Source organism: Neoarius graeffei, chromosome 10 (genome assembly GCF_027579695.1).
Source record: "Neoarius graeffei isolate fNeoGra1 chromosome 10, fNeoGra1.pri, whole genome shotgun sequence".
Classification (NCBI taxonomy): Eukaryota; Metazoa; Chordata; class Actinopteri; order Siluriformes; family Ariidae; genus Neoarius; species Neoarius graeffei.
This window is the reverse complement of record NC_083578.1, coordinates 17,404,934-17,428,854: the sequence shown is the minus strand read 5'-3', so window position 1 is coordinate 17,428,854 and position 23,921 is coordinate 17,404,934. Positions and strand designations below refer to the sequence as shown.

The 23,921-nt window shown below is 46.2% G+C and overlaps 1 protein-coding gene across 5 annotated transcripts in view; it reads left to right on the top strand.

Annotated features, from left to right (window-relative positions):
- Nucleotides 1-6,299: 6,299 nt before the first annotated feature.
- pcsk5b (proprotein convertase subtilisin/kexin type 5b) overlaps nucleotides 6,300-23,921 on the top strand; it is a 103,662-nt gene continuing 86,040 nt past the window's right edge. For all 5 annotated transcript variants that reach the window (XR_009655490.1, XM_060931385.1, XM_060931383.1 and 2 more), the window contains exon 1: nucleotides 6,300-6,822. Coding sequence is in view for 4 of the 5 variants with exons in the window: in XM_060931385.1 (XP_060787368.1) it covers nucleotides 6,640-6,822 (183 nt within the window). In the remaining variant the exon portion in view is untranslated. The remainder of the gene's footprint in view (nucleotides 6,823-23,921) is intronic.

Below are 23,921 nucleotides of genomic sequence, written 5' to 3'. Positions count from 1 at the left end.
TTCCAGGCTAGCACCAACTCTCTGCTGGGCCAGAGGAAAGAACCACTTACGTCAGTGGGGGGGGGCAGAGTTGTTAAGACCAACAACAATAAAACCGTGAAAGATCGCCATTTTTAAGCGACGAGAAGCAGCAGCTGTACAAACGCGAAGTCATCCATTATTATTGTTGTTGTTGCTGCTGCTGCTTCTTCCGTGTTGTTTTTGCTTCGATATGCGCGCCAAGGTTTATGCAAACGTAGCGATGTAACTGACATAAACAGCGACGTAATGACGTGGCTTCCCTTAGCACCGTGAGCTATGGAAAAGCAAACTAGTTCTCAGCTGGCTAGCAAGTCGAACGAGTTGTGAACCAGCATCAGCACTGGCCCCGAACCAGCCCTGGAACTGATTTGGTGGAAAAGGGGTATGTGTGGGTTCCCCCCGGGTGCTCCGGTTTCCCCCACAATCCAAAGACATGCAGTTAGGTTGATGTGGGGCGGCCTTGAGCAAGGTACCTGACCCCTGGGCACTCTGGTGTGGCTGTTCACTGCTTCAGATGGGTTAAATGCAGAGGATGAATTTCACTGTGCTTGAAGTGTGCAGGTGACAAATATAGGATTCTTCTTCTTCTTAAATGCAGAGAGGAATTTCACAAGTGTGTGATGAATAAAGTTGTGCTTTCTTTCTTTGTTCCACCTCCGATCCTTGTTGATGACCTCATACATGTCAACCCCTCACGGCTCTCACCTGTACTGCCTGGTAAAGAAATCCATAATTTCCATACCAAATCCATAGTAATATTTCATGCATAATAAAAATGTATCACATCTTACCTAATATATGCACTGGTTTATTTCTGTACATCCATATGTACTGTTAACACTCAATTAAACAACAGTCAGTGTTTTCTTAACCCTATATCAGTTCAACAAAATTTAGTGTCTCTTCTCACATAATCCAATAATTTGGGGTTCACTTGGCACATTGTTCAGCAATGTTCCTGATTGCTTTTGCGTGAAGAAATTAATTGACGGCTGTCTCTTTTTCTGGTTTGCATTCTTCACATGCATTTGAGATTTCATGTGTTCCCTCACGTCGTAAATTCCAGAGGCAAACACTTTCACGTCTCTACAACAAATTGTGCAGTTGACATACTCAGCACCCATTTTGGAAGCGATAATTATTCCATTGAATGTTTCTGTCCATTCGGGAAGAAAGCGACTTCCAGTTTTAGATGTTTTGAGTTTTTTCTTCGGTGGTGCCAACATCTTGACCTCTTGACCTGTCTATTGTTACGCTACATGTGCTGTTATTTCCCGCTCGGTGTGCAGGAAAATCACAATTGCGCATGCTCAGACATTCGGAATGGCTTGTTGGTACTAGCGGAAGTACCGGTTGAGGAATTCTAAATGTAGAAAATGGCGGCTCCCATGCATTCGTATTTCATGACGATTTTTTTGATGGTAATAAATCAAAATAATTTTAAGGTGAAAATGTAGAAAAATCTGTAGTTGAATACCGCTATGCCCATACCATTTTTAAAATGCCAAAATCTGTAGGGAATACGGGAAATCCGTAGGGGTTGACATGTATGTGACCTTAAAGTAATGAAGTTGGGTACTTTGTCAGAATAAAGCTGTGTTCACATATATACCGGTACGATAGTGGTATAACTGTATCGATACAAAGTATACCGGTACAGTTTAGTGCATCTGTCCACACTAGCGAGAAATGTTTGCGGTTTTCTTTCACGGTAGCTGAAATGCGCGTGCGCGAAATGTTTCCGTGGTTACCGAGTAACTTCCTTCCGAGAATATGGCGGATGAAACAACGTGTGTGTGCTTTTTGTTGTCATTGTACAGTCTGTATTTCTGGTGGTCATTTATTCAGTCGAATCGTATAAAACGCGCGAGGCAGTTGAGAAAGACTCGTACGTGTACCCCTCATCTGTTCCTGGCATTGCTCGTCTCCCCAAAGCTCCAACAAACACATAACTTTGTCTTTGCTCCATGTAGCTCCACGGTCGTTTTGAGCCATTTTGACATTTTATTTACAGCTGGAAAGCACGTGCGTAATGTATTGTATGAATAACCGGAAGAAGTAGGAATGGTTCATTGCGCATGTGCATTATATTTGTGTCGATACAGAACCGCTTCATCTGTCCACACTACAGCGAAGCGCTACAGTACCGATACTGTACCGGTACGAAACCCATACATTTGTGAGTTTCGTACCGATACAGTTATACCGCTACAGTACCGGTATAGTTGCTAGTGTGGACAGGTGTTGCGGTACGAAAGTAGTATCGTATCGGTACAAAATCCCTAGTGTGGACAGGGTATAAATAACCAAGTGTGTTGTTGCGGGGCGGCACGGTGGTGTAGTGGTTAGCGCTGTCGCCTCACAGCAAGAAAGTCTGGGTTCGAGCCCAGCGGCCGGTGAGGGCCTTTCTGTGTGGAGTTTGCATGTTCTCCCCGTGTCCGCGTGGGTTTCCTCCGGGTGCTCCGGTTTCCCCCACAGTCCAAAGACATGCAGGTTAGGTTAACTGGTGACTCTAAATTGACCGTAGGTGTGAATGGTTGTCTGTGTCTAATGGGGCTTATCCACTACCAACGCGGCTGAGTTGGGCTGAGCCGTGCCGTGCTGAGTTGGGCTGAGTCGAGCTGAGTGGGGCTGTTGGAGTTGCATTTCGACTACAACCGCGCTGAACCGTGCTGGCTGGAAGTGGGTGGACACATTGGGTGGAGTTAGCGAAAGTGGGTGGACGTCACGTGATGTCGTTAGGCGGCGCAAACAGTGACATCAGTGACCTTTTAAGCGGTAGTCTCACGACCCGGATAGTAAACAATAAACATGGAGGACATGGAGTCGTTAGTGTTGCTGGTCTTGGTGCTAGTTTTCTGATCATCTTCTTCTTCTTTGTCGTAATTCTTCTTCTTCCGGGTTTACAGATGGTGTTTACAGATTCCAGCATGCTCACGGGGTGTGTGTGGGCATGTGAGGACAATCCTCCTCACTAATCAGTGCACAGGGGAGTGTCTCCTCATGCCCCTAGCCCCACTTGGCTCGGTTGGGCTCACTTCAGCCCCACTGCAAAACCGTGCGAGTTTTGGGTGCTGAGTAAGGCTGAAGTGAGCTCAGTCGTGCTGCTCTGAGGTAGTTGAAACGCAAGCCGTGTTGGGCTGAAGTGAGCTGAAAAAGGGTAGTGGAAAAGGCCCATATGTGTCAGCCCTGTGATGACCTGGCGACTCGTCCAGGGTGTATCCCGCCTTTCGCCCGTAGTCAGCTGGGATAGGCTCCAGCTTGCCTGCGACCCTGTAGAACAGGATAAAGCGGCTAGAGAGAATGAGATGAGATGAGGTGTGTTGTTGCTTCTGGTTAACACCAGACCATATCACAAGTGAAATATGGTCTGGAATCCGCCTATTGAATTTCTCGTAAGGGAGGTGTGGTTTACGATTGTCAACGGCCGTTTATTGGACGTTGCGAATGTCTATCATTTGGCGTATACGTAGCCCATGGCCAATCATGGCAGTTGTACCCGGTGACGTAGTTAGAGCGACGAAGAAAGACTGTAACGCCAAACGCTGTTCTTTTTTTAAAACAAACTTTCGCTCTAAACTATTCAGAACAGTGTCTAAAGCTTGATCGAAAGTTTGGTTCGTATCGCTCGCCGCCATGTTAAATGTGATCCGTAAACAGTCCCAAATAAACTACAAGCTTCCGTTTGTCGAGTAGTACGCGTCACCGTCTTTCCACCCCTCCCCACTCTCTGATTGGCTCCCTAACTCAGGCAAGCCTTTAGACCAGGGGTCACCAAACTTTTTTCTCTGGGGGCCACATTGTCGTTCCTGACTGTGATGGGGGCCGGGGTTGGGTCAGCTATATCACATAGAATTGTATGACCCAGACAAATATGACCAACAGCAGGCCTCATTGTGTAGTAGAGATTACTAGCCTGGCACGGCCATCCCCACTACTATATCCACACTACTATATCCCCACTACTATATCAACACTACTATATCCATACTACTATATCAACACTTGATTCCTGGCACATATTTGTTTATCTTTACTAGTGGTTTGCAAAAGTAGTAATCGAGTCTTCACACTTTGTTTTAATTTGAAATACCACTGATATTCCATTTATTTTCTAATAAAAATAATATCAAAGCTGTCAAGGTAAGAAACATCTGCCTATTTGAGGTGATTGACACTGGCAAAGGTGAGTGGAAAATTATAAATTGTAGGTAGGCCTGTTGATATTATTAATAATATAAATAATAACTGTATGCAGCACTTAATAAAGGTCAAATAAATAGGCCTATAAAATAAATACATTTTAAAAAACAGTGAAATTATAATAATATGAGCAATAGATCAATAGATCACAGCAGTTGTTCTGTGTCCTGCACGTCATTGCTCTCATCCATGGCCAAAGCAAAAAACTCGAATTCTGATGCTTTCTCATTCAGCTGGTCATACACGTTGTCCCCCAAATCTTCGGTTCGCCTGGTCATAGTAGGTGCGGAGAGACTCACCGCGTCGAGCGCATCCTTCTTGTCGGGACACACCTCCTCAGCCACAGCAAGCATGCATACTTTAACAAAGTCCCCATCAGTAAACGGCTTTCCATGGGTAGTTAGTAGGTGAGCTGCCTTATAGCTAGCTCGGACAGCAGCCTGGTTGATCTGGGTTTGGGGAAGGAATACATTCTGTTGTGCAGCCAGTCCGCATTTCATCCTCCGAATCCTGTCTTTTCTTGTTTGCCCTCGCAAACTAGCATACTCTTTGTGGCGGGTTTCATAGTAACGACGCAGATTATATTCTTTGAAAACCGGCACACTTTCTTTACATACAAGATAAACTGCACGGTCCTTACACTGAACGAAAAAATAATCGGTGGTCCACTGTTCTTTAAAAACTCTGCACTCTCCGTCAGCTTTTCGCTTACCGCTAGCCATTTTGCTGTCCTGAACACTGACAGTTCTCTGCGCGTGCGCTGCCTGTCACTGCTTGATCGCGAGCATATGACGAAAATTCGGAAAATATGAATAGTTCAGGGTGGCACGGTGGTGTAGTGGTTAGCGCTGTCGCCTCACAGCAAGAAGGTCCTGGGTTCGAGCCCCGGGGCCGGCGAGGGCCTTTCTGTGTGGAGTTTGCATGTTCTCCCCGTGTCCGCGTGGGTTTCCTCCGGGTGCTTCGGTTTCCCCCACAGTCCAAAGACATGCAGGTTAGGTTAACTGGTGACTCTAAATTGACCGTAGGTGTGAATGTGAGTGTGAATGGTTGTCTGTGTCTATGTGTCAGCCCTGTGATGACCTGGCGACTTGTCCAGGGTGTACCCCGCCTTTCGCCCATAGTCAGCTGGGATAGGCTCCAGCTTGCCTGCGACCCTGTAGAAGGATAAAGCGGCTAGAGATAATGAGATGAATAGTTCATCACACACATCACATCACATTATCTCTAGCCGCTTTATCCTTCTACAGGGTCGCAGGCAAGCTGGAGCCTATCCCAGCTGACTACGGGCGAAAGGCGGGGTACACCCTGGACAAGTCGCCAGGTCATCACAGGGCTGACACATAGACACACACAACCATTCACACTCACATTCACACCTACGGTCAATTTAGAGTCACCAGTTAACCTAACCTGCATGTCTTTGGACTGTGGGGGAAACCGGAGCACCCGGAGGAAACCCACGCGGACACGGGGAGAACATGCAAACTCCACACAGAAAGGCCCTCGCCGGCCCCGGGGCTCGAACCCAGGACCTTCTTGCTGTGAGGCGACAGCGCTAACCACTTCACCACCGTGCCGCCTGAATAGTTCATTTTATAACTAAATTTTAATTGATAAAATCAACAAAATACAAGATGCAGACATGTTATTATTTGCCAAAAAGCAATTAAAAAAAATAGGCCATGACCACTTTTGGGGATTGCCTCATAGGGCCGGTTCAAGTGATGGGGGGCAGAGGGGCTGGGGGGCCGGTCAAAGGGGGGTGGCGGGCTGGATCTGGCCCGCGGGCCGTAGTTTGGTGACCCCTGCTTTAGACCATAGTTTCTATGCTGTCTTTTCAGATCGGAACGATTGTGCAAAGCAGCATGGGATTTCCCAGGCTAGCTTCTGGTCGCGGCAGCTGGAGAAATTCGCGGAACCGGGTGTGTCTTTAAGACCCTGCGGAGGCTTTACCTAAACCCCGCGGGCGCGTTTCCCTTAAAGCTACTCCACGGAGTGTCGCTAGTTATTTGAGGGAGGCGCTATAAGCCCTACCTCCACTTTACAGAAAAAAAAAAAAAAACACTTGGGGGCAGGCAGAGAGAGAGAGAGAGAGAACTAACGGCACCGTCTTCTTGGAAGCATCCAAATTTGACCGGAGCTGCGCAAAACACACTTGGCTGTCGGCCGGAGTGTAGAGAGAGAATACCGCCGCGTTCAGCTGTACGGTCGATGCGCTGCAAGGCTCAACATCTCACACACACACACACACACACACACACGGAGGATTCCGAGCTTCTCTCTCTCTCTCTCTCTCTCTCTTTGGAGTATATGTGGAGGTCAAGCGCGCGCGCAGTTCTATGAGAATCCCTGCTTTGCGGCAAGACCAAGTTTGGGTGTTTTTTCCTGCGCGCGCGAGCAGAGCGGGGAATAAACATGGTCGTGCTGCGCGGGGCTTTGCGACGCCTGGGCTCGCTGCTGTGCGTCCTCGCGCTGTGCTTGGGCTTCGCGTGCCCGCGAGCTCGCGTCTACACCAACCACTGGGCGGTCCGCATCTCCGGCGGGCGCGAGCTGGCTGATCAGATCGCACACAGATACGGTTACTCGAACCTGGGTCAGGTAAGCGCTTCTAACCGCCTGGCATTATTTCCACAGCCTGTTTTTCCTCTTCGACTTGGAGTTGCTTCAGACTTTTTTTTTTTTTGAGTTATATAAAAGATAAACAAAAACAAAGCTGTAGTTCCTTGAAACGGCCCTGCTCGAGCTGCTCCTCTCCTCCGAAAGTTTCTCTCCTCTCCTCTCCTCTCCTCTCCTCTCCTCTCCATCCGTGTGTGCTGAGGCTAAGTGTAGCTCTTGTTTCTTGTACAACTTTCCAACATTGTTTTTTTTCCCCTTGCATCAAAGACAGCAAACGCTTCCTGTCTTCCTCTGTATTGATCTCTGGACCAACAGGTGCTCACTGAGCAGCTCCTCTCCTCAATTCAAGCTACCCAAACTCCTCCTGGACTCAACTCAACTCAAGGTTTGACATCTAGCTTGAAGAGGTTCTGACTCAAAACCAGCAACAGAATCTCATCTGAATGAATTTTTTTGCAAACCACGTGTGCAATATTACTGCCAGACTACAATGTTTCAGTGTGATGTAATCTGCAAATGGGGGTTGTAGAGATACTGGAGCCAATTTAAAAAAATTTTTTTTTTAATCTGTTATCTAGTAGTACAGGGTGTTTCTTGAGCTCATTTCACAATCTTTGCCAATTCTTGTTCAAGTGACCTCAAATCTTAACAGCATGCTTCAGTGGTGTAGTGGTTCGAACCCGGCAGCCGGCGAGGGCCTTTCTGTGTAGAGTTTGCATGTTCTCCCCGTGTCTGCGTGGGGTTCTTCCAGGTGCTCCGGTTTCCCTCACAGTTCAAAGACATGCAGTTCGGTTAACATGGGGCGGCCTTGGGCTGAAGTGCCCTTGAGGTCTAGTGAGGCTGCCCACTGTGTTCACTGCTTCAGATGGGTTAAATGCAGAGGATGAATTTCACTGTGCTTGAAGTGTGTATGTGACAAAGGTTTCTTCTTCTAAACAGGTCAAAAAAAAATTTTTTTAAATCTTTTTTAGCAGAGCTGGACAAAGTATTCAGCTTCATTACTTTGGTCAAACATTCCAAGTGAAAGTTCTCATCTCATTATCTCTAGCTGCTTTATCCTGTTCTACAGAGTCGCAGGCAAGCTGGAGCCTATCCCAGCTGACTACGGGCGAAAGGCGGGGTACACCCTGGACAAGTCGCCAGGTCATCACAGGGCCGACACATATGCCGCTTTTCCACTACAAACGCGGCTGAGTCGGGCTGAGCCGTGCCGTGCTGAGTCGGGCTGAGTCGGGCTGAGTCGAGCTGAGTCGAGCTGAGTGGGGCTGTTGGCGTTGCATTTCGACTACAATCGCGCTGAACCGTGCTGGCTGGAAGTGGGTGGACACATTGGGTGGAGTTAGCGAAAGTGGGTGGACGTCACGTGATGTCGTTAAGCAGCGCAAACAGTGACATCAGTGAGCTTTTAAGTGGTAGTCTCACAACCCGAATAGTAAACAATAAACATGGAGGACATGGAGTCGTTAGTGTTGCTGGTCTTGGTGCTGTGGCTTGTTGTCACCGACAACGCCAACAGATACTGGCAAGAGCCTATAGATGAGGCGAGGCGCATAAGGCTTCAGAAATTCTCGTAATTCGTAATTCTTCTTCTTCCGGGTTTACGGTGTTTACAGATCCCAGCGTGCTCGCGGGGCGTGTGTGGGCATGTGAGGACACTCCTCCTCACCAATCAGTGCACAGGGGAGTGTCTGCTCACGCCCCCAGCCTCACTCGGCTCGCTTTGGCTCGCTTCAGCCCCACTCCAAAACCATGCGAGTTTTAGGGGCTAAGCAGGGCTGAAGCGAGCCGAGTCGTGCTGTTCTTTGGTAGTCGAAACGCGAGCCGTGTCGGGCTGAAGTGAGCTGAAGCGAGCTGAAGTGAGCTGAAAAAGGGTAGTGGAAAAGGGCCAATAGACACAGGCAACCATTCACACCTATGGTCAATTTAGAGCTACCAATTAGCCTAACTTGCATGTCTTTGGACTGTGGGGGAAACCGGAGCACCCGGAGGAAACCCACGCGGACACGGGGAGAACATGCAAACTCCACACAGAAAGGCCCTCGCCGGCCACGGGGCTCGAACCCAGACCTTCTTGCTGTGAGGCGACAGCGCTAACCACTACACCACCGTGCCGCCCCAAGTGAAAGGTGTACGTTCAAATTTTTACTTAAGTTAAAGTACTGGAGTACTTAGAAAATGTACTTTTCATACTTATCAATGCATCATTGTATTACCGCCACAACACTAATGCCTCTGAAGCAACTGACTGGATTGACATGAACGTGTGCATGCGTCATGGCAGTTTAACGTAAAAGGATATACGCAGAACCTTTTATTTTTAAATAAATTTCTGAGTGGATAGTATCTCCGTCCTTGACTCTTGTATACTGCATAAATAGGAATTTTTAAAAATATATTTTTACGAGTTAAAATCGACCACAAAGTTGGCATTCAAGCTGCCCCGCTGAGCCAGCCAGCCATGAACGCGTGACATCACTGCGGTAACCGGTTTTAAGGCCGACGCCTTTGACGGCTATTGAGGTTTTTCACCCATGTGACCAAGTCATGTGATGCATCGTTAGGCTGCCATTTTGGACGTCACGGCTCGAATCGGTTTGAATGCGAGGAAGGCGACAAACGAAAAACATATAAAAGAAAAAGGAGCGAGATGCAGAAAACACCTTCACTATCCAGCGACGTAGGGCATTTACAGGGCGAGCAGAGGGAGAGGTATTTGCAAAAATTGAGGTTAGCAGGCTTAGAGAACGACGTTTACCTGCTTCCACCAGGATTGTTCACTGACGTACGGAAGTACACGAAGCCCTCGTCTTTACCTGACTTCGGCTCACATGATCTGTATACATATGTCGTTAAAAACCCATTGCCATACACAGGTATTGATCTGAAAGCGTATAAAGAGTTTGGATGCCTACAAATATTTTGTGTCAGGCTGGGTAATATGCCTACATCAGCGGGTCGTCCCTGGAGCCGGTGGTCGCCATCTTATTACAGCTAAGGTTTGTTCACATTTTCATTTACTTTCGGTCCTCAGGATAAACAAAATGTTATTAAATGTCATTGAAATAACTTCTTAGTCTGTTGAGACATGGCCCGTTATAAATTTGCTGTTACCAGGCAATGACCAAGAACTGTATTATTAGGGTCAGTGTCTGTGTTGTAGCAGTGTACTAGCAGCTAGCTGTTAGCACTAGCTAATGTCAACAACATAGTAGCTAGTATGTTACTGTAGCAATGTTTACGTTCAGTCATTTGGATGACTGTTAAAACCTTTCAGTCTCAAGTTTTTCCTTTACTGTATTTACTAGTTTACTGTAATTATGATCCGGCAGCTATTTACACCGGATCCAGTGTAAATAGCTGCCGGAGCGTGCTCTGGCTTGCTCCCCCTCAAATTAAGCAGCGCGCTCCGGCTTAATTTGAGGGGGAGCAAGCCGGAGCGCGCTCCGGAACCTCGGCCGGAGCACTCCGGGAGCAAGCCGGAGCATGCTGCTTAATTTGAGGGGGAGCAAGCTGGAGCGCGCTCCGGAACCTTGGCCAGAGCACTCCGGGAGCAAGCCGGAGCGTGCTGCTTAATTTGAGGGGGAGCAAGCCGGAGCGCGCTCCGGAACCTCGGCCGGAGCACTTCGGGAGCAAGCCGGAGCGTGCTGCTTAATTTGAGGGGGAGCAAGCCGGAGCGCGCTCCGGAACCTCGGCTGGAGCACTCCGGGAGCAAGCCGGAGCGTGCTGCTTAATTTGAGGGGGAGCAAGCCGGAGCGCGCTCCGGAACCTCGGCCGGAGCACTCTGAGAGCAAGCCGGAGCGTGCTGCTTAATTTGAGGTGGAGCAAGCCGGAGCGCGCTCCGGAACCTCGGCCGGAGCACTCCGGGAGCAAGCCGGAGCGTGCTGCTTAATTTGAGGGGGAGCAAGCCGGAGCGCGCTCCGGAACCTCGGCCGGAGCACTCCGGGAGCAAGCCGGAGCGCGCTGCTTAATTTGAGGGGGAGCAAGCCGGAGCGCGCTACGGCAGCTATTTACACTGGATCCGGTGTAAATAGCTGCCGGATCATAATTACAGTAAACTAGTAAATACAGTAAAGGAAAAACTTGAGACTGAAAGGTTTTAACAGTCATCCAAATGACTGAACGTAAACATTGCTACAGTAACATACTAGCTACTATGTTGTTGACATTAGCTAGCTTGACCTTCAAAATGGCGGACACCGGGGCGTCACGTGACCCTGTGACGTCAGGCGAAATACCTCAATAGACCAAAGTCATATAAATAAAAATTTATGGTGAAAAGTAAGAAATATCGTTACCGACTTGCTCAACTAAGACTGATTTGACTTCATTGATTTGTGGGTTGACTCTCATTAAAACAGGAGAGGTGTTATAACTTATGCAACATGCATGTACATGCATGCATTTTCACTGATAAAATGTAAAAGGCTAATTAAATAATCAGATGAACTGAGACAATCACATTCTGAAGCAAATTAAATAATCTTATACCGGTAACTTAAACACACAATACAAGTTACATTTATTAATCTAAATGCAGGTAAACAACGAGTGTTGTTTTGTATCCAAATGAGAGTCGGAGCTTACCCGTCTGTGTTCTCGCTTCTTGAAGGCTGATCTTGTGGCTGATTGTTTTGAAACGATCTGACTTTCAGTTGTTCGTTCAGTTCTCCTTTCATTCACTTCTTCCATGTAATGGCGAGATATTGCTGCTCAGGTAAGCATATCCAGTGGAAAAATCAGACGGCTGGCCCACTCAGGCCCTGTCCACACGGCAACGGATTCAGGTGACTCCGATACAATTGCTTATCGTTTAGGCCTGGCGTTCACACGGCACCGGCGTTTTGGGTGCCCAAAACGCAATCTTTTTGAGAATGGGTTCCAGAGTGGAAAGATCTGGCAACGTTGCCGTTGTGAAGTCGTCTGGATGAGTAGAACGGATTTGTTTACGATGACGTCACAACCACATGACTGTGAGTGCTTCACGCCGGGTAGAAGTGTAACGAACTCGATGCGAGTTGTCAACAAATCCTATAACTTGGTTCATGAAACGCGCTTACAAAATATTTTCACTGTGAATATTTATTGTGTAATGGTGCAAAGTGAGAGAGAGAGAGAGAGAGAGACTGACTCTGCCCTTAGGGCAGAGTCAATCCCGCCAGCAAAAATAGGGAAAAAAAGGAGCGATCTCACCTCTTCAGTTGTTGGTTTTAGTCCTACAATACATTCCTCAAAAAGGGCGTAGAAGAGCAAATTAATCCATCAGCGTGTAGCATTCAATTTATTCCGGACCATTAAAGACGCCGCCTTCCGCGTAGAATCATGCGTCATCCTCGCCGCCATATTGGATAGGTCAAAGCGGAGAATAAAGATTCATGTGCTGCGTTTAACTGTACCAACAGGTTTACTGTCCAAACGAGATCACATGGGATTACCTTTCACAGGTGAGAAACAACAAATTAATCCATCAACGTGTAGCATTCAATTTATTCCGGACCATTAAAGACGCCGCCTTCCGCGTAGAATCATACGTCATCCTCGCCGCCATATTGGATAGGTCAAAGCGGAGAATAAAGATTAGCTGCGTTTAACTGTACCAACAGGTTTGCCGTCCAAACGAGATCACATGGGATTACCTTTCACAGGTGAGACTGGAAAAATACTTTTCATTGTATTTGGTCATTATAATGTAATTTTACGAACAGATTTTCCTGACTTTGTGGCTAATATGAAGTCTCGCGCATAATAGTTTATGCGCATGCGTCCTTACTACTTCTATTGTTCTGGTGTCTCTGAAGGGACCGTCTTACAGCGCCCCTAGAGGTGTGGCATGTGTATTGCATCGTTTTCAGCAAGCGTTGCGTTGCCATATGGACCTGATATTTTACTGATCGTTGCCCATTTGGACGCGATATATTTTTAAATAACATCTCGTTGCCGTTGTCGTGTGGATGTAGCCTCAGTCTCCATTTTCTCCATACTGAGTATTCCGCTATTACTGCTCGGCTCAGGTAATTACTAAAACCCTGGAGGGAACGGAATGTCACTGGTTTTAGCAACAACCGTGGGGAGGTCACTGCCTGAGCAATATGTTCCGTTCCATCCCGGGTTTTAGCAACAACCCTCTGCTCACACTCCAGGAGAACTGGTGCAACTGAACTTGCTTTCCTTTTCTTGTAGTTTTCTTTTCCTTTAATTGTTGGTACTGCACCCTTTTTCAATGCAGACTTGTAGCCAACGTTCCTCAACAGATCAGAGGTCTTGTACGAGTCTTCAGTAAAATGAGCAGAGGAGAGACCACTTCGTAGGCGCCCAATGAGCCTGTGAATTTCTCGCAAAACGCGTCCAAATCTTTGCAGTTTGAACATTCTTGGGCCGTGAATGCAACGTAAATCCACCTTCTGTCGTGTTGCTGCACCGGCCAAAAACACATCTACGTGGCATGGTGATAAATTAGCTCAAAATGGAAGCTCGAAGTTGCAGTCAGCTCTGTGTTTTAGTATAGCGGAAATGGCGACGAGACCGATAGCCTTCCTGCAGTGATGTCACAGATGTCAAGGTCTTGCACTCAGACTGCTACCTATATGAATCATTTTACTCGTAAAAATTACTATTACATTTATTGTTAATACTTAAAACTATTTCTGTGCCATTCTCGAGGTCTCAAGGCATTTATAAACGAAAGTGAGGCCATGGCTCTGTGTATCTCTCTTTTAAGCTAGCTAGTCAGTGATGCTCCACCTGACATGCTAGCAAACTCTTTTCAAACTCGAAATCATATTGGGTAGCTAATGTTACTAGAAAAGAAAAACAATGTAGAAATCTATTTGGTAAGATTATACTAAAACATTTCTGAAAGGACTTCAGATAAGTAAACGTTATTCATGTTAGTGTAACTCAGTGTTTACATGCGAACTAACAGTGCCCATGTTAACTAGCTATGTGTTAACGTTAGCCATGGACAAGGCTGTGGCAACTTGGCGGGCAAATCCATAGAAAGTCGTTTGACTAACTAGACTGCATAGCTATTGTAACATTTCTCGCTAGCTCTAAAAGCACTTAATTTTTTTATTGCAAGCTTTCTCTTGGAATAAAAACGTTTACATACCTCAATATGCTTCTGCAGGTTCACTGGAAAATAAAAGGCGTTTTGTGTCGAACAAGACTGAGAGAATTCTCTCAGAATGCACCAACTGCAATGCAGATTTGGACATGGCACAAAAAGTTCAAAGAGGAAGGCTGTGTCTGTGTCTCAGGCAGTGCGCATATTGAAAACTTGTGAAATCATTCATGGAATCCACACACCTTTTTGAATTTCTCCTTTTTTTGAGGAGTAAATCTTATATTGCTCAACATTAAGCCTGTTCAGTTTCATTTGGGGCGGCACAGTGGTGTAGTGGTTAGCGCTGTCGCCTCACAGCAAGAAGGTCCGGGTTCGAGCCCCTTGGCCGGCGAGGGCCTTTTTTGTGCGGAGTTTGCATGTTCTCCCCGTGTCCGCGTGGGTTTCCTCCGGGTGCTCCGGTTTCCCCCACAGTCCAAAGACATGCAGGTTAGGTTAACTGGTGACTCTAAATTGACCGTAGGTGTGAATGGTTGTCTGTGTCTATTGCCGCTTTTCCACTACAAATGCGGCTGTGCCGTGCCGAGTCGAGCTGAGTCGAGCTGAGCGGGGCTGTTGGAGTTGCATTTCGACTACAACCGCGCTGAACCGTGCTGGCTGGAAGTGGGTGGACACATTGGGTGGAGTTAGCGAAAGTGGGTGGACGTCATGTGATGTCGTTAAGCAGCGCAAACAGTGACATCAGTGACAGTGGCGGAAAAAGTCAGAGCCGGGCCGGGGGCGGGGCAAATGACCGGGCCCTTTATTAAAGCTTATCATAACATCATTTTAGGCTACACAATGTCCGCAACTGCGGTGTTTACCAATTTCAACACTACCGGGTGCAAATATGTTATTTAGTACATCAAGTCCTTCAAACGAACATGTAACTCAGAAACAAAAAACATTAGGATACTGTACATGGCTCATAATAAAACATCAATAGCCTATACTGCGCACATTATTTGAAGGGCATACGAATGAGCGCTCAGAGTGGTGACAGGAAGAGTCAGAAATAAAAGGAGGGCGGTGCGAACCTCACTGAATGCACTGTGTTTACCAATTTCAACACTACGGGGTGCAACTATGTTATTTTGTACATTAAGTCCTTCAAACGAACATGTAACTCAGAAACAAAAAAACATTAGGCGACATACTGTACATGGCTCATAATAAAACATCAATAGCCTACTGCACGCATTATTTGAAGGGCATACGACGAGCCTTGCGCTCCGCGAACTCGTCCACGATGCTCTGTATGTCACTGATTCAGTGAGCTTTTAAGCGGTAGTCTCACGACCCGGATAGTAAACAATAAACATGGAGGACATGGAGTCGTTAGTGTTGCTGGTCTTGGTGCTGTGGCTTGTTGACAACGCGGACAGATACTGGCAAGAGTGTATAGATGAGGCGAGGCGCATAAGGCTTCAGAAATTCTCGTAATTCGTAATTCTCCTTCTTCCGGGTTTGCGGTGTTTACAGATCCCAGCGCGCTCGCGGGGCGTGTGTGGGCATGTGAGGACACTCCTCCTCACCAATCAGTGCACAGGGGAGTGTCTGCTCACGCCCCCAACCTCAGTCGGCACGGTTTGGCTCGCTTCAGCCCCACTCCAAAACGGTGCGAGTTTTAGGGGCTAAGCAGGGCTGAAACGAGCTGAGTCGTGCTGGTTTTTGGTAGTCGAAACGCGAGCCGTGTCGGGCTGAAGTGAGCTGAAGCGAGCTGAAGTGAGCTGAAAAAGGGTAGTGGAAAAGGGCCATAAGTGTCAGCCCTGTGATGACCTGGCGACTTGTCCAGGGTGTACCCCGCCTTTCGCCCGTAGTCAGCTGGGATAGGCTCCAGCTTGCCTGCGACCCTGTACAACAGGATAAAGCGGCTGGAGATAAATGAGAGGAGTTTCATTTGCCTAGACTATGTAGTTTCTGGGATATTTACATCTCAAATATCACTTTTTTTTTTTTTCTCCTTCAATCCCCCTGTATTTTATAGCAGTGAAACTTTTGTTGCTTTGGCTTGTCTGACGAATCACTACGTGTGAATTAAATCACAAGTTAGTTATGCCAGGACTAGATTACACAAATTCAGCCTAAGTTTTGACGTGATTTTCTCACTGCGGACAAATTTTCCAGCATCCGGCTTGAAGGTGAACATCAGGGACTTTGATGTAATGCCACACTCACAACCCGCTGTAAGTGTTTTGGACACGCGTGGGTCGCAGGGTTTGGTGGCTTGCAGCCGTGCCGCAGGGCTGCGGTGAACCCGGTGGGAAAGTTTGGGGGAGGAGTATGGGCAAATTACTTGTCAAGTACAGGTTGCATTCAGCAGAGGATAAGAGAGAGGAAGTGATTGGGAAAAGATGGGACAGAGGCTGCCGCTTCGCGTTCTGACATCGGTGTTCCTGTATTAGCAAAGCCAATATCTCTTCGTGCTGCTCCTCAGCTTCTATCATTTGCCTATAAAGGTCCAACTCCCTCAATTGTTGCGGTGATATGGCGACAGCCCTCTTCTTCCCTTCTACAATGCTACACGCTACATAATCGGTTCCTTGGTTCCTATATACACACCCAGAGTCGCCACACATGGGGGTAGAAAGTGAGATGTACTTCTGTCTTGGGGGCCGCACAAATAGCAAGTGTGGGATACTTGTGTAGTACTTCTGAGGCACGTCACTCAGGTGTCTTACTGTCATCACAAAAAGCCCCTACTAGCCATGCTGATGACTTGGTTCAGGCATACAAAAGGAGTATGGGTCCTGTACGTAGTGTATGCGTTCTTGATTTTTCGCAAGACCCGTAGGATTTGCATGTTCAGGACCAAAAGTCTCCATGGCCAGTCTGTGACTTTCTACGGTGCTGAACACACGCAAGTGTCGCACAAGTCTCAAACATGCTTTTGCCAAATTTTTTTTACCGTAGACCGCCCATAGTAGCACGTACGGTGGGTTGCGAGTGTGGTTTAAGTGTGACCGCAAAGTGGCACCTGGGTCGATCCATGAAACCCCAATGAAAAATCGAGTACATCAGAGTGGTGTTTTGTATTTTCTCACTTAGTTTGACAACTCCTACAACATGTTCCTTGGTCGTCATGATTGACAACTTCTTGCCCCCCCTCCCTGAATACGTGCAAGGGCATGATTTGGTTGGGCATCAGTCAGTATTAAACTTGTATTGTTGTCAGTCTACCAAATGTATGGCACTATGATTACCTAATCGGTCATGGATGTGTTCGTGTTCTCTTTGAATACTGTGTGTTTGCCGCTTTCATTCTTTGGGGGGGGGGGGAAATACAGTGGCTTCTGAGTCAGAGTTTCTTGGGTCCTTGTAAAATGGCAAACTTCTTCAAAACTTTTAACATTACCTTGATTTTTATGACAAGTTGGTCCACAGCGCCAAAAAAAAAAAAAAAACGGGGAGGGGGGTGAAGTACAAGGCTGTAAAGATAGTCAGGCATCAACTTGGCTGAACTGTACGGCATTCATTATGTATGTGAGAGATACTCTTACAGATCAGTGCTCAAGACTCGAATCACACTTTTTTTCTTTTATGCCCAGGTTAGCGGGATTAGATGATGCAGGTCTTCTGCCTAACCACGAGTTACAACATGAGTAATGGATATTGAGCCTTTTTTATATAGTTACATAGTCGTTATGTATCAGTGAAGTGAAACAAGACAGTTAAAGTGGTAGAGTTCATGTGTGGTCATTAAAGATGACCTGGAACTCTCTTCCGTAAGTTAAAACACGTACATGGTGGTTCTCGCAATAATTTTATTCTGGTCGCCAGTTCCTGTATGTCACTGATGCTTAATATTTTCATCAGTGTAATAATTAAGACTTCTGTAGAAACTTGCTGTAGAGCTTCAGGGCAGGTGACGTCAATCTTTTTTTTTTTTTTTTTTGGTGGTAACTCAAAGCTTCAGTCGTAAATGTTCTTACACAAGTCATGGAAAAAGAAACCCTACCAAAAACGAATGTGTATGTGGCTAATCTTAAACATATTGTAAATGATCAGGTGTTGATGAGGGACACGAAGCGTCACCCTGATTGCACTTATGAGCAGAAGAAACAGGGTTGGAGTTGCTTGGTCGTTCTGTTAGTAGCCTTCGAGGGAAGCAATCTGAAGAGAGGGGTGCAAGCACATCTTCATGTGTCTTTTAAAAGGTTTTTGTGCATTGTTTTTGATTACTTGATTCTATATTTGGTGTGCGTGTGTGCGCACATCACAAATATTCCTTATAAAACCCATGTGTTAAGGGAAAATGTCCACTAAATGACCTCTATTCCAGCAGCAGAGTTCTACGGTGTGCTGAGATGCAGTGTGATGTCTAGGGGCCCCATCTTGTGGCTTGTACGGGGCCCCTGAAATTGTGGAGTGTGTGTGTGTGTGTGTGTGTGTGCATTTACCCATTTGTGAGGCCCAAAATGGACTAAATGTCCTCAGTATCCGGTCACCTAGTCCTTATTTTAAAAAAAGTTTAAAAAAAAAAAAAATTTTACATTTAGCACAAACAGCCAAAATATTTCTATCTGGTTACTGAGTCAAAGGTAGTGGTTAGGGTTAGGTACAGGCATAGCTTTACTTGATTACAGAAATGATCAGCAATAGAAGTTCCATCCATCCATTATCTGTAGCCGCTTATCCTGTTCTACAGGGTCGCAGGTAAGCTGGAGCCTATCCCAGCTGACTATGGGCGAGAGGCAGGGTACACCCTGGACAAGTCACCAGGTTATCGCAGGGCTGTAATAGAAGATATTCACAAAAATGCTAGTTATGCATGTAACAGTGTTTCTCCAAACTACGAATAACCACCCAGTCGGCCATATTCTGTTCTTATAGCTTATAGAGGACCTCCTCATGTCATGTGCTGGTGGTAGATGAACACGGAGGTCCAATTCTTAGGCTACTGTGAAATCAATCAGTAAATAAAAGTGACTTTTTGTGAAAACCTTGGGTTCAACCACACGGTCACACTGGCGTCATCGGACCACCAATGCAAGGTTCTCCCACTCTTTGCTGAAGTGATCACTTACAAGGACGAGCTTGGTGTCCTGCATGGGCTTCTGTGGAAGAGTAGATCCCAGATCGGGCTCTTGGGGGAGACTTTCTCCTTTCAGAAAGCTTGTGACAAGTTTGTCAGCGCCCAGTAAGATACCAAGGCGTTTCCAACCACTGGACACCAATGCCTCGCAGGCCACTTCAGGATCACAAGTTGAAGTTGGAGACTCTGATTACAGAATTCTGTGCAATGTGGCGTGAGTTTTGGGTCAGTGGATCCTGACCTAGTGGACTGTCCAGGTCTGCCAGGGAGAACCACAATGAGTTGATTTGATCTTGGCACGACATGAATAACACTGTGGTTGAACTGTCTGTTCACTGTCAGACTGGAAATGTCTCCGAGGTGTGGTTCCAGAAACGGCATCCCTGCACACTCTGGATTAGACTCATGAGGAGAAAATTTTCCTTGGCTTTGAGTTCCCTATTGAGGTCTAAACTTTAGCTCCAGGATCAGTGATTTCAGTTTAGCAGTGTCTGATGCCAGGTTGTCAGAATGCCTCGAAAGAGCCTCTTGTTGTGTTTTCAGCTGCTTTCTCTGCTTATCAGTCATTGTTGGCCATGGACATGTACAATTAGCAGGTTGTTTAGGCGATGGCATTTGGGTCAGATTCAACTCTGAAGCAGGGTCTAAATCTGCCAGCTGGGTGAGCTGTCTGCACAGTCAGTCACTGCACAGGGACGCAGTGGACACACAGCTGATATGCTGCTTTGGCTAACCACCAAGTTAATGAGCAGAATGAAGTCCCAAGCCTGCTAGTTTTTGGATGGTGGTGGATATGGCAATTGAAGAAGGAATCACTGATTGGCCTGGCAGAGATGAGATAGAAGGGATCTCTGGAACTTCAACCCCTGTGTGAGCAGTCTGGTTAATGTAGTAGGTTAGCTATGAGCAGCGTCTCTACATGATGATGATGGCAGCACTTGGTCACAGGCCTACTAGACAGCGAGGCGTGGGAAGAGGGGTCATAGGACTGCAGTAATCTAGAAGGGCCCCATTCAGTGGTGATATGGGGAAGACCCAGCTCTGGCCCTGTATGTGTTGGTGGAGTCCAGCTATGGCTTGCTATGATTTAGGGAGAGCCGCTCAACCATGTTAACAGCATGTCTTCACAGGCCCGCAGATCGCAGGCCATTGAGACAGAGAGCTGAGGGAATTGGCTTTGAACTGGTCTATTGCTCAGTATGGCAGACTGATGGGTAACAAAGTTAGTAAGGTAAAGAGGGAACAGAATAGATAGTTTTCACTGACGTCACGGCATTCCGGGGAACGCCCCCCAGCCGCCATCTTGCAGGGCAAACAAAACGGACCATCGCCACTACCGGCTACGTTATCTCGGACGAATTTGTTAAGTTATATAGTCAGTTTTCTAAAATAAAGATCAATGTCGGCAAAATCAAGCAAACGGAAGTATATGGATACATTGGACGACATCTCACGATAACGGTATGCAGCCAAACTGTCCTTGATTGGGGGAATTGACCCCTACGAAGTGGACAAAGAAGCATTTTCAAGTGACTATGCAGGGCTGCCATCCATATCGTACCCTCATATTGTGAACTAGTTCGTGAATACTAAAAGCGCCTACACACTTGACGACCTCAAAGCATACAAGTCGCTGGAGTCATACAATTATTTTGTCTGTGGCTGGGTCCGTGAAGTCCACCAAAAACAAGTGAGAGCCATGTCCTAATTACAGCCAAGGTATGTACACATTGGAGTTTTAGAGCCCTCAACACTGCATATAAATATGTGTGTATAATATCGAGTTGATTTAAGACAAATTTTACATCCATTAGTGGTATTACAGTACCATGTCAGTATAAACTTTGTAATATAATTAACTGGTATGTAGGCTTGTTACACGATTGTTTATTTAAACAACTTACCACTTATAAAATGATCGGAGTGGTTGATTCTTGCAAGCCATAGATTTCTCCTTTGTATGCTGAGTTTCTTTGTTTGCTCACCTTCGTGCTCCCGTACAGTGGGAATTCCATAAAAGCTCCGCTTGACGTCATCATCTGACCTATTACGACAGCTGTGAATACAACAGGTGTGCACCATTGCTAGCTTTAAATAGTAATAATGTAACTATAAATGTAAATAATATATAAATAAATGTAACTCGCGTGTTACAATGTGTGCTCAGTGACCCGTACGGTAAGCTTGCCCTACAAGATGGCCGCCACCAGGGAATCCCCGACTCTGTGACGTCATGTGAAAACTATCTATTGAGCTTGTAGCCACACTGTTCTCTGTGGCCCCTAAAAGTACAAAATGTACTCACTGAAGCGGTCAAGAAATAACGAGAGATGATGGGTGTCTTTTGGCAGCTTTAAGCAACATGTTGCCTGTAGGTCTGACAGAAGTCAGCAGCTGATATACAGGTAACTCCAGGGTGCACTTAAAGGCCAAAATACAGGATGTATGAGGCATGAAGAGGAATAATGACCATATGACTGACCGTATTTGATACAAAAGCCATATAGATGCTTTAGATGGATGTATTGGCCTAATGGTTAGAGAAGCAGCCTTGGGACCAAAAGGTTGCTGGTTTGATTCCCTGGACCAGCAAGAATGGCTGAAGTGCCCTTGAGCAATGCACCCAACTTCCAGATACTCCCCAGGCTGCTCTGGGTATGTTGTATATCACTCTGGATAAAAGTATCTGCTAAATGCCTGTAATGTAATGTAATGTCCCCAGTGGAAAATTTGTACAAGTCTCTCTGCTAATTAGTGATAAACTGGGGTACACACTCTCCTGGGGATGCTTTTCTCTTGCCAAGTTTGAAGTTTTCCCAACCCTCGCTTGAAAGAGAGCTTAATAATACAGGCATGAAAACGGGTCGGGGTGAAAAAGGTGAGAAGGGTGCGCGAGTGGTGACGTGGCCTCTGGTCTTGTTTTATTTTGTTTGGGGGGTCCTCCCCCAGAATAAATATTATAGCCTCCTTACTAAGTATATTGTATTGACATTTGCACAAGGACATGCAGTACAAATACATGTAGTTATAGTGAAATTATGCCCTGGAAAAAAATGCGAATAATAGAACGAAGAAAGTGGAACACAAGGAATAGTGATCATTTTTTCCTTTTATTTGCCTGGACCACCAGTGTCTCCATGGCCCGCTTTTGCCGAGTTGCCACATGTTTCAGCCTTGCCCGCTTCTCTCCTTCAGCAGTCTGTTTCTTGGCCTGCTGAGCACTGAAAGTTGCTTGAGAGCCATACTTGCTCTGCTGCTGCTGCTTTTCCTCCTTGTTCACCCTCTGCTGGTGTTTGTATGTGGCTGCTGCAGAGTTAATGTTGTTGCACAATGTTCTGTCCACTTCCCCAAACTTCACGTCCTCCCTTCTAAAGAGCTGCATAGCTGTCTTCCCCCTGGACATCAGCGTGTACTTGACCGTCTGTATTGCATTAAATGTTTCCACATTCATGTTGCCACTCCTTTGATCAATTACATCATTCATCAGACTAAATGAGGACTTGACTCTAGGTCCATGAAAGATGGAGAGGCAACACTTAACCAGTGCACCCAGGGAGGGGTACTTGTCTGGTTTGTCGAAGACATGACCCCACCACTCCACGATGCTCTCTCCCTCCTTGAAGCTGGGGATGGTCAGGTCAACACTGAACCGCACAAGTTCCCTCTGGATATCCTGGTCTGCTGGCAAGAGGTGCCCCAGCATACCACTCAGCCTGCCAAGATATGGAAGTACCTGCAGCTTTCAGCTCTTTTTAAATCAAGGCTGAATACTTTCTTCTTTGCTGCTGTCTTTTATTAAATCAAATTTGAGACTTTTAATTTGATTTCTTTCAGCACGGACAGCACTACAAAATGACGTCTCCACTATAGAGGGCTACCGCATGATGTCACCGCGCCGCGAGATTTTGTTAGGTGCCATATTGGAAGACCAAGTACATGCACTCACAATATAAAACAAAGTACGAGCGAGAGTAAAGTGACACGATGGATGATAATTCGGGTTATGTGAGTACATTACCAGCTGCAGAAAGGGCACGGTATGTGGAGAAACTGGCTGTGATTGATGGGTTCGACCCATATGATAAGACTCGCGGCAAGGGAGAATGGAAACATAAGGAGGACCGGACACCAATTCTGCCATCTGTTTGCTACCCAGACATTGTAAACTGTTTGTTGTTTACACCCAGTGCCTACACTGCTGATGACTTGAAAGCCTACAAAGGGCTACAGGCTTACAATTATGTTAGTGGCTTGGTTCGTGATATTACAGCTGTTATTAAGAATAACCTACACATAGTTATGGCCAAGGTAATCTTGTTGATATTTATCTTTTAATAATATATCTTTTCAGTTGAAAAATTAATACTTTTTGTTACTATTAAGGTATCCATAATTTAGGTTAATTTATCCAAATTATACATATGTATTTGATATATGCCTACACAACAACTATGCTTTATTTATATAATAGGAGGGAGAGCAAGCCCCAAACCATCCTAAATTATTATTATTATTATTATTATTATTATTAAATTGTAGAAGTCTGGGAGGCTTGCTCCTCATACAGTTATCAACTTGGGGCCAATTTAGCATGTTTTAAATCTGAATTTCTTGCGTTTGCTTACCTCAAAGTGTCCGCAGATCATGCACAGACTTATCCATTATATCCACAGTTTTTTGCCAAGTCTCACACAGGTTTCTTTCAAGTCTACTGTTGGGCCAATAAATCATAAATAAAACAGCTCAGATTTGTTTAAGTCGTTTGCCACTCCACTTTATTCTCGTGGGTTCACATACCGCTGCCGTTATTTCCCCCTAATCACGAGTTTGTTGGTCTTCCAAAATGGCGCAGGGTCTGTTTACTTCCGGTTTCGGGTGACGTCAGTGAAATCCCTCTATAGTGAGTAGCGAGCAATTTCAGACACAGGGATTGTCAAAAGATGCACGCGC